The sequence below is a fragment of the Pelophylax lessonae genome (genome assembly GCF_965119305.1).
Source record: "Pelophylax lessonae genome assembly, chromosome: 13".
In the NCBI taxonomy this organism is placed as follows: Eukaryota; Metazoa; Chordata; class Amphibia; order Anura; family Ranidae; genus Pelophylax; species Pelophylax lessonae.
Window position 1 is genome coordinate 21,016,469 of NC_138780.1, and position 11,800 is coordinate 21,028,268.

Consider the following 11,800-nt stretch of genomic DNA (forward strand, 5'->3'; position numbering starts at 1 on the left):
CGGGGAAAGTGCATATCGGCCTCCGATATATCTGTGTTGCCAATAATCGGTTGATCCCTAATTTTTACCCCAAGAACCTATATGAGTCTGCAACTGAACTCTGGTGATGGGTCCTCCATTCCTGGTGGCCTTTTGTGTATTGGGGATAGAAATTTAGTGATCATACTTGGGTACAGATTACAGCCATACAAAAGTAACCCTAACTATACTCATGAAGAAGCAGAATTTGTTGCCGAAAAACACGTAGAGAGAGATCTCCATTTAGCATGCCTAATATTTTGTTGATAGATTGAGTCATATGACTATAAGAGTAAATGGATTAATATTAGAATGGCTAATGGGTGCTGGAGGAAGACAATCATATGTATTGGGCCTTGATAATGTAAAATGTTATTGTGAGCTATGAATTTTTAAGATGTTTTAATTTGGCATTAAAAAAGTCAATTGAATTAACAAATGTTTTTATGTGTGGGTACCTTAAAAGGCCATTGTTCAGATATTTTGGTATTACCAATAACTGAAAAGACCATGGCCAACTCCATATGGGATGACTGGACAGTATAGAAAAATAGCTTGTCGTAGGGAAATTAGGTTTTTGCATATCTGCTGTGCCCATAATGAGGGATATCCAATTTTTGCTGAATGTTGTATATTTTTTCTATTAATAAGAATGTAACAGAAGGAGCTGGAATGCAAAGAAAAAAAAGATAAGAGGAATAACCCTAAACAAATCCCTAAATTAATTGTACAAACAGTGTAATGACAGAGCTCAAATTTTGCCATGGTTGCAAAGGAAGCACTTTTTTAGCTTACGTAACAAAAAAAGTATATCTCTTGGCAAAACCTATTTTGGGGGGGGGGGGGGGGGGGGCGGTTGGATTATGTGGGGAAGATTAAACTCTTTGTCAAATTTGTATTTCTGCCTGTGTCCCCAAATTGAGATGATTCACCACTCAGAGAAGATCAAACATATTACAAGTGTCACCAGAACAGAAGGTAACAGGAAATCTTCCATGAGGGCATCTGTTCTGAGGGCACATGTCTAAAACCTAGTACACTCGATCAGGGCTGCCAACAGGGTGGACAGGCCATACACATATAGGGGGCCCGGGCAACCTGAGGGACCCAGCTGTCCGGCAGGGATGGGAGGAGCACCTGCCTTTGTTGCATTCTATTCATGTGGGTGCAGGGGCTCTGTGAGGCCCTGGGGAATGTTGGTGGTCAAGCCTGGGGGGGCTCAGGCCTAAAGCTTTTTAAGGGGCCCCAAATTTTCTGATGGCTGCCCTGCACACAATCAGAAAATTGGATGAAAAATGCCTTTTTCGAAGTGGTCATACAATAATCTGATCGTTAGTACACAGCTTTCGAGATGCAATCACAACAGTTCATCAAAAATTATCTGAAGGAACAAACATGAAAAGTTTTCTCATACAATACCAAATTGTACAATTTTTGTTTAATCGGTACAGCATTCGTTCAAAATAAACAACACCACACATGCTTGGAAACTAAAGAATACATTACAATACAATATAACACATTACATCACTTTCAAAGTTGTATTCTGTTGTACGTGAATTTTCGTAAGTTGAGTAACCTCTTCATTTTCTATATGAGACTAGCATGCAAACAAAATGAACGATCATTCGTCCGATATTCTCATCATGTGTACGAGGCTTAAGAAGGGAATTCCCCTCACTTTGAGAGATTTCCTCTAATATCCTTTTGCTTCTCTGGGACATGAAGTGAATGGAAATTTACCCAATTGTACACAAACAGCAAAACAATTAACTGGTGGGGGTCTAACCCTTCTCTACTCTATCCAAAACTAAAAAATGATTTTGCCATACATACACTTTATATATGTTATTTTAAGAAAGTTACGTTTTTCTACAAACTTATTTACAAAAATATTTTATTGTCTTGTTACAATTGTCTTCTGCCAGACATGACCTGAATGTTATGGAAGAAATCAACCAAACTTCTCGAGAAAGGTTCATCCTCCTCGGATTATCTAATGTCCTATTTTTTCAGGTCATCTGTTTCTTTGTGTTCCTTCTGATGTACATAATAACTTTGTCAGGAAATCTTCTACTGATCATTGTGGTGAGGATCAACCCAAAGCTACAGACCCCCATGTACTTCTTTCTGAGTAATCTCTCCATTATTGACATCTTTTTCTCGTCCTCCATTGTTCCCAAACTTCTCATAAACACTCTAGCTATAGATAAAAGTATCTCCTTGTTGGAATGTGCATTACAGATGTACTTCAGTTTATCTTTAGGAGCAACAGAGTGTATTATACTAGCCGTCATGGCGTATGACAGGTTTGCAGCCATCTGTAGACCATTGCACTACAACACCATCATGAACAAGGCGTTGTGTTTCAGTTTAGCAGCAGGATCATGGAGTATTTGCTTCCTAAACTCCGCCATGCACGTTGTCCTCACCTTCCAACTCCCCTACTGCAAGTCTCACCATGTCAACCACTTCTTTTGTGAGATGCCGCCTTTCTTTCGAATGTCTTGCCGAGATACTTGGTTCAATGAGATGCTGATGTATATTGGAGCAGGAATCATCGTCATGTGTTCTTTCTGCTTGACTCTAATTTCATACATCCATATCATCTCCACCATCTTGAAGATCCGTTCCTCACAAGGAAGACACAAAGCTTTTTCCACATGTGCTTCTCACTTGACTGTGGTGAGTCTCTACTATGGTACCCTCATGTTTATGTATCTTCGACCTCGTTCTTCTTATTCTGCAGAAATAGACAAAACTGTGTCCATAATCTATACAACTGTGACACCGATGTTGAACCCCATCATCTACAGTATGAGGAACAAGGATGTTAAGGACACAATCAAAAAACAAAGTCAACAGAAATAAAGATCTCTTATGGAAAAGGATAATTAGAGACAATGCATTTTATCTTTTTCTTTATTTGTAAGTAAAGGCATTTTAAAAAAATAAATAAGGAGAATGTAGTATATACTGTATCTAGACAAGTATGAGTCCCCAGCCCTGTTAGGTGAGGTATGTTGCCGCTTTTCAGGAAGGATCTCTAATCTCTTCTAATATGTGATTGGCCATCTTCTCCTGTTGCTGCATTCAGCCGCTTTGTCGGATTTTTGCCCTTGGTTCGACTCCATTTTCGTTTGTATAATGGACAACCCTTACCCTATTACTGATGTGTCTTCTAACTAGTCTTTCTCATCACATTGCTGAGATGTATATGTGAGTAGGTATAGTTTGACCCTCACTTTACAGTCACTACACTAAACTTTTTTTGACCCACCAAGATGGGATTCTGTGCATAAATCTACTGTGAATAGCTATCAATTTCTGGACCCTGATGAAGATCCTATAGCGAAACGCGTAGTTCCAGCAACGTATATCTTGATTTAATGCCCTTTCGGGGTTACCACAATGCAATGATTCTTTTCTATTCATATATATATATGTTCAAATTAGATCTGATGTACAGTTATCTTATGATGTGACTTTTATGATCCACATTTAATAAACTTTGATAAAGCTTTTTATACAATTTTTGTTTTGCTACTTTTTCTTAGAGGCACATTTAAATTCCCTCCTTCCAGACCTACCTCTTCGGTAGATCTGGATCTCCTTGCTTTCAAACTAATTTTCCTTATAGGGGAAGGTGCCATTATAGCCCGTTTTTCTTTTTAGGCCAGTTTCTCCCCCAAACAATTTCAACACTGTATCTAGACATAGAGTACAGGTATGTGTGGGTCATAGAAGCCAAGAGAAAAACCTCTTTAATGTCTAAGACCAAACGGCTGTGACAGAAGGAAGAGTGGCAGGGGAACACAGGAAGGTAAGCATACGTGGGGCAAGGGATGTCTTTTGCCGAGACATAGTCAGTTCATCCTGCAAGAGTAAAATAACAGTTACTCTTTAAGGCCCCGTTCACACAGGGGCGATCCGACTTCGGGGGGTGACCTCGGAGCGGCCGCCACGGACTTCATAACATTGAAGTCTATGGCGGTCGCCTCCGGGTCGCCCCAAAGAAGCTCCGGACCCTTTTTCTAAGTCGGAGCGACTTGTGTCGCTCCTATTAGAACAGGTCCGCAGCTTCCCTATGGAAGGCGACCTACGGCGACCTGTGAGGCGACCAGGTCGCCTCACAGGTCGCCTTAATGTGAACGGGGACTTATGGCGCAGCGTGGGTTAATATGTATTTAAAAATAAATGCAACAAAATCCTAAAATTTCAACGTTAAGATAAAATATTTTATATATTATGTGCTAACTAGCTGGATTGGCTGCTGATTGAATGTTTTATTGTTCAGATAAAACTTTGGTGTTCTTTCCATTAAAAAAATGTGGTATGGTATGTAAAAATGACTAAACCTTGATGATTGCAATGGTTATCTCTGCAGAGGATATATAAATCAAAGGTCTGCTTTTGTTGCCAGTGCAGCTGTAGTGGAGTGCCCCATTTCTTACCACGCACAGATGCAGACCTTTAACTCTTTTTACCACATTCCTCCTACAAACCCTTGAGCCCCTGGACATGTTTAAGGGGTATACATTGCTCTCTCTGACACCCTCTCAGGTGCCCAGAGACCACGCCTGATGAGACAGCAGTAACTGGCCAAGTGGCCTTGTGAACTGTCCCCAAGTGCCTGGTTCTCCACTATTAAAGAGGAAGTAAACCCTCCTCTGCAACTTTTACCTATAGGTAAGCCTATGATAAGGCTTACCTATAGTTACTGTAAATATCTCCTATACATGTACCGTTTAGGAGATATTTACCTTACATGCAGCCAGTGACATCACTGGCGCATGCGCTCTGAAGGAACGGCCGCTGGTGCTGTTCCTTTAGAGCCCCGTGCCGTGACCGTTGGACTTTCGTGCACGTGCACGAGAGTGACGTCACCGTGGCTCCGGCCAATCAGATGGCCGTATGCAGTGATCCCAGAAGACGGACGACTGAACATGTCTCCCGTCATACAGGTAAGCGGGCGGCACGGCGGGGGCTCGTTCTAAGGTAAGTATTTCATAATGAGCTAGTATGCGATGCATACTAGCTCAATATGTGTTTCTCTTTAAGGTTGAAAAAAAAATGTAATGGGTTTACAACCTCTTTAAACCTGGTATGTGGGCAGTTTTGCATAGAGCACTGTTCCACTTGTGCCTGGAGTGCTGGGCTTAAGGTGTGGCGGTTCTGTGCCTGTAGCCGTTTGCCTGTGTATCTGAAGCAGAAACTCCTCCAGCCACTTGCCAGTGGAGCTGGTCCTGGGATCCCTCTAACTGCCCATCTAAACTATCAGGAACATTCTGCCTCCATGTAAGAGAGCCATTGCACTGCACTGTTTATTGTATAGTGATGGTTCTGTGCAATTTATTCCACTGAATGTCTTGTGGACTGTACTGTGTGCTGCCACCTAGTATCCTTAGTGGAAAACTGCTCCTATGCAGCTCCTGTTATTGTAGTAGTTTCTGTTGTACATTGTTCTGTGATTATTGCACACCATGTGACCATTCTACTCTGCTGGCATTGTCATTGTATTCTGCATTTTTTAAGTAAATGTTAAAGTAAGTAATGTCAAATGTAAATGTCAAATTTTGGCAGAAAATGCATAATGTTACACTGCTACTGCCACAGATTTTATTGCATGTTTACCATTAGGATGATCATAAAGTGCTGGAATTGTGCCAGGGTATAAGTTCCAAGAAGTCATTTACAAGTACACTTTATTGTCAAAAGTATTGTGACGCCTGCATTTACACACACCTGAACTTTAATGGCCTTTCAGTCTTGGTCAGTAGGGCAAATATTGAGTTGGCCCACCCTTTGCAGCTATAACAGCTTAAACTCTTTTGGGAAGGCTGTCCACAAGGTTTAGGAGGGTGTCTATGGGAATGTTTGACCATTCTTCCAGAAGCACATTTGTGAGGTCAGGCACTAATGTTGGACGAAAAGGCCTGGCTTGCAGTCTGCATTTAAATTCATCCCAAAGGTGTTCTATCGGGTTGAGGTCAGGAATCTGTGCAGGCCAGTCAGGTTTCTCCACCCCAAATTCACGCATCTATGTCTTTATGGACCTTACTTTATGCACTGGTGCGCAGTCATGTTGGACCAGGAAGGGACTATCCCCCAAATTGTTCCCACAAAGTTAGGAGAATAAAATTGTCCAAATTGTCTCGGTATGCTGATGCCCTAAAGTGTTTGTAAAGGCAGAAGGTTTTTTTTATCTTAATGCATTCTATACATTAATAAAAAAAGCCTTCTGTGTGCAGTAGCCCCCCCTCAGCCCCCATGATACTTGCCTGAGCCCTATCTAGATCCAGCGATGTTGCACGAGAGACTCGGCTGTCCGGGACTCCCCTCCTCATTCTCTGAGACAAATATCAGGAAAACACACTTACCTTCCCTCAGTGCTGTACGCATTTCAAATAGGGCTATACCGTATTGTATTTAATAGTAGTGCCTCCAATGCAAAATGCCACTTTAATTGGTTTGTCACATATGGGTCTATCTAACTGAAGTTAATATTCTTGGTTTTCCACCTGTTCCAGGTTATAGCTACTTAACAAAAAGATAAAAAATGGTGGGGCTCCCAAACTAGCCTACTGACTTATGATAAATAAATTAAAATAGATATAAAATTAAGAATGTCCAGAAAAAGTCCAATAAGAGACTATAAGTCAGTCTATGAAGTAAGTAAGCTTCGTTTGGCGGTGTGAAAAGCATCGGGAGCTTGACCTGGTGGGGACTCAGTCAGAGACTGCCATTCACTATCATACAGCAGGTTTACAGGACACCTAATCACTCTCTACCATTGCCTGGAGCAAAGACAAGCACCCTTCCCGGCCAGCACTCACACAATGGTGGGCACAGGACTTAATTTCCATACAGCCTAAATGGCTCTCATACATCGGTTCCCAGTCTATAAAGAATCCATACAATAGATAAATGGACCATGGATTGACACATGTTTCAGAGCATACTGCCCCTTTGTCAAGCCACCTGACAAAGGGGTAGTATGTTTTGAAATACGTTGCCTGCCTGGCCAGCCCATACCATTTCTCTACATGTGCTTTTGGCAGTGGCTGACCCCACTCACTCTCACTGACAACTCAGAATCAAGTGCGCCAGTACTGGCTTTTCATGGACTGCTGGCCTAATATAAGCTTTGGACTATTGCTTTGTTTTACTTCTGGGCTTTGGGGAACTATTCCCATTCATGTTCATTTATTATATGTTATTGGATTTTTTTCCCACTATTTATTAAAGTATTTATTTTATTATTACACTCCTGCACCCTGTTTTTGCTTTCATCTTGTATAGTTGCTAGCATTCAGCATATATCCGTGGAAGGGCCGAGTGTTAGGGTATACAGGGAAGGCTGAATTGGATCAGGATATTAATCAGGGGCTTGGAGGGGGGACTGTAAAAGTTTTGGGTTCCAGTTTCAATTTCACTTGATTTAGGTTTAGAAATTTGATGTTTTGTAGCTTTTATTACACTATACATGTAAACAGCAAAAAGTCCCAAGCGCTAGCCTCTATGGCCAACCACACTATTTACTGTCCCAAACCAATCCAGTGCAGCCATCAGAAATTGGTACAAAATTACTATCCAACAAGCAACCAGTGTAGACATCACTATCCGGATGATGTCATGGAAGCCTCCAAATGTTAGACAGCCAGTGGAAAATTGAAAGTATTTATTGAACACACAGTTGATATAGATAAAAAATAGAATTCAGTACGATACCAGGCCAGCCTGGACAGTTGGAGCTTGGCCAATGCCTGCTGGTTCCGATGAACTAGGTGAAAATGGGCACTGTGGTGTAATATTGTACCGCTGAGTAGAACCACGGGCATTCAGGGAGCCGAGCCGAGCCCACCGGCACTCCTGCGTGACGTCACCGTGACTCAGAGACTCGAAAACAGAAGTGGCAAACCCTAAAGCAGGAAGCCGATGCAGCCAGCCTGGAACCCAAAGGAGGAGCATTGCCATGACGATGCATTTCGCGCTCATGCGCTTTCTCAAGTCATGGAATAGGAGGCAACAACATCATTTAAAAAGCCATGAATGAGGTGGCCGTGAAGTGGATGGAGCCAATTAGCGTACCGAGCAGACATCAACCCATCACCATCTATACAAGGCTCTCAACTATCTCCTCTACTGCCACTTCCACCAATGTCTCCTCTCAACTTCCTACAGAACTTCCTGTCTGTTGTCTTCGGTCATCTCTATGACTCTCAAAGGTCGGGCGTGACGCTATGATGTCACGTCCGGCTGGGGCAGATGTAAACACTGCCGTGTGCTTGGCTGGAAAGCCTGAGATCGTTTTTTCTTTTTATCTCAAGCTTTCAAGCCTAGAGGCGAGATCTGGGGACTTATAGACCCCAGATCTCCCCATAAAGAGGACCGGTTATGCCATATTCCTATTACAAGGGATGTTTACATTCCTTGTAATAGGAATAAAAGTGATCAAAAAGAAAAAAATGTAACCAGAAAGTGTAAAAACAAAAATAAAAATAAAATAAACAACACAAAAAAAATCAAAGTGCCCGCAGAAGTGAAAGCATACGTAGGCTACGTCCCCGTATGTAAACGACGTTCGAACCCCACATGTAAGGTATCGCCACAAACATATTATGAATATTCACAAAGGACCAGTTAAACTAAGGAACTTAGAATACAACACCAAAGCTGAGGGGCCAAATGTGTGTAATTATCTTATGTGTTTCTAGTTGCCCTGCACTCAACTAAATGCATCTATCCCATTCATGCTATATAGTTTAAACAGCGTTGGGTAAATAATACAAAAATGCTTAAACAGTCTTGAAAATAGGAATATAAGCAAAATAATCAAAGTTGATCAATATTCTCTAAAATATTACATTTATCCATAATAAACAAGCAAAACATTGGGGGAGCAAACCCTGAACATGTATATCTAAAGCCGGTGCAGCTATGAACCAAGCGACATGTATGTTAAAAAAGAATAGTGCTATTCTTTTTTAACATACATGTTGCTTGGTTCATAGCTGCACCGGCTTTAGATATACATGTTCAGGGTTTGCTCCCCCAATTTTTTGCTTGTTTATTATGTATTCGGTCTGACCAGACTTCTGGGGTTGAGCACCCCACCCCCCACACACACCTGTATTCTATCAGTGTCCACTATCAAGTAGATATAGGAGGAGTCCCTTGCAGTGCATTAGCACATCTCTCCCAGCAAGGAGTGTTGTCTCCAAGGGTTGGAGAGGTTGGATTCACCCCTTTTTTATGGTTAGTGTAGGACCCACTGATAATGGGGTAATTTGACGTAGTGGTGGGCTTGAGCATGATATGGCCATATGGTGGGACCAAATCCCCATTTTTATTTATGGATTGTCTCCATATTTGATAGTGATTTCTTTTGCATGTGTGCGCTATTACATTTATCCATAGTCTATTGACATTTGAACAATACTAGTAGCAAGGTGAAACAAAATGCCGATACTGACTTGAAAACACTTATTACAATACAAAATGAAGCGCAAACTTCTGAGGTGGCACCACTTCCAATATGTACCAAAACAAACAAGAATAGAGGAAGATACTTTGTAGGTTGCCACTCATAACCCCAGAAAATAAAGGAGGTGAGAATTTAATAAAAGTATACAAAGTTTATTCCCAATCAAAATATCATAAAATCATTATAAAAGCATCAAACACCTATAGTGAACATCTATTATATTCCCAATGGGGTAGCAATGCACTTGACCCATACAAATGTAGCCTAAAAGTATATATATACAACACATGAACATGCAACATAAGTGGTAAATATCCAAGAGATTGTACTGGGCCAGATGGTAAGGAGAATCCAAATTCCAATCTTGATCTCTAAACATTTCGCCAAAAATGGCTTCTTCAGGACATCATATATATGGTTCAAAATTTCAGAAACGTTCAGTCCAAACATAGGAATCCGGGCTACTCCAGAAAAAAATTGGAATTGTGTATCAGGGCTAACACAGCTGTTTGGAAAACCCCCCAAGGGCGGTACATAACTCATTTATATGGGGTCACTCCAAAATCACACGGGTAGATATTTGGGCATCCATTAGTTCTTAAAGATGGCAAATAAAATGTATATAATAAGGAGTATGTTTGAGTGACCACAGGCACAAGTCCTAATGGCTGGTCCACGTATGCAGCTTTATTGGCCCCATGTGTGCATTTGTTGCTGTAGCCTGGAGTACTATGTTTGGACTGAGCGTCTCTAATGCCTCGTACACACGCATCGATAGTTGGCCGTGAATTTTCGGCCAACGTCCGATCGGCCGATTTTCGGCTTGTTAGTATGATGCTTTCCGACAACTGACTCCGACTTTTCGGCCGAAAAAAATCTGGTGTGCAGGCTATAAAAATTTTTTAGGCCGTCAACAGAACGGCCGATTTTCCATCAGTCAGTACAGATTTCGGCAGACAAAAATCTGGTGAGCAAGACTGGGCATGCTCAGAGAAGAAAAAACACACGGAAAATAAACCAGAACATGACATCACTTCTGAAGTTGATTTTTGTTGGCCGAGAAAATTCGTGTGCAGTCTAGAGCACATTCCAACCAACACAACAACACTTGGACAAAAGACGGTCGATCGGTCGGCCGATAATCGTTGCGTGTGTACGAGGCATACGTTTTTGAACCATATACAGGTGCAACTCAGAAAATTTGAATATTACATAAGACCAATAAAAAAAAAGGATTTTTAATACAGAAATGTTGGCTTACCAAAAAGTATGTTCATGTACAGAATAGTATGATGGCATAGCTCCCCAAATCATCACAGACTGTGGAAAAGTTAGCATTGTATTTGGAAATTAAGGCCCCAGAGTCTGGAGGAAGTGTGGAGAGGCAGACAATCCAAGTTGCATGAGGTCCAGTGTGAAGTTTCCACAGTCAGTGATGATTTGAGGAGCCATGTCATCTGCTGGTGTTGGTCCACTGTGTTTTATGAAGTCCGAAGTCAGCGCAGCCCTCTACCAGGAAATTCTAGAACACTTCATGCTTCCCTCTGTTGACCAGCTTTATGGAGATGCTGATTTCATTTTCCAGAAGAACTTGGCACCGCCCACACTGCCAAAAGTTCCAATACCTGGTTTAATGATCATCATGATATCACTGTGCTTGATTGGCCAGCAAACTCACCTGACTTAAACTCCATAGAGAATCTGTGGGGTATTGTCAAGAGGAAGATGAGAAACACCAGACCCAACAATGCAGATGAGCTGAAGTCCCTATTCAAAGCAACCTGGGCTTCCATAACACCTCAGTAGTGCCACAGGCTGATCGCCTCCATACCACGCCTCATTGATGCAGTAATTCATAAAAAAGGAGCCCTGACCAAGTACTGAGTGCATCCCATACTGTACATTGACATACTTTTCAGTAAGCCAACATTTCTGTATTAAAAATCCTTTTTTTTTTTTTGGTACTATGTAATATTTGAATTTTCGGAGATATCTAATTTTGGGTTTTCACTAGCTGTAAGCCATAATCATTAAACTAAAAAGAAAGAAATGCTTGAAATATATCAGTCTGTGTAACACATCTATATAAAATATAAGAGTTTCATTTTTTGAATTGAATTACTGAAATAAATTAACTTTTTGATGATATTCTAATTTCTGAGATGCACCTGTATATGTGAGTACTTGATATTGTATTTAGAGGTAGGAATTTTAACCACATTATATAAGAAATTGTTATCTGTTTTACAATGTAAGCAGGATCTCCTATAGAACCTCTGGGGGAATTAAGGATGG

At 41.2% G+C, this 11,800-nt stretch overlaps 1 protein-coding gene across 1 annotated transcript; it reads left to right on the top strand.

Moving 5' to 3' along the window:
- Nucleotides 1–1,959: 1,959 nt before the first annotated feature.
- Nucleotides 1,960–2,889, top strand: LOC309569746 (olfactory receptor 5V1-like; the record flags this gene model as incomplete). Its single annotated transcript, XM_082275732.1, has 1 exon — nt 1,960–2,889. Exon 1 carries the CDS (start codon nt 1,963–1,965, stop codon nt 2,887–2,889), a length of 927 nt encoding a protein of 308 aa, XP_082131858.1. The 5' UTR covers nt 1,960–1,962.
- Nucleotides 2,890–11,800: the final 8,911 nt, after the last annotated feature.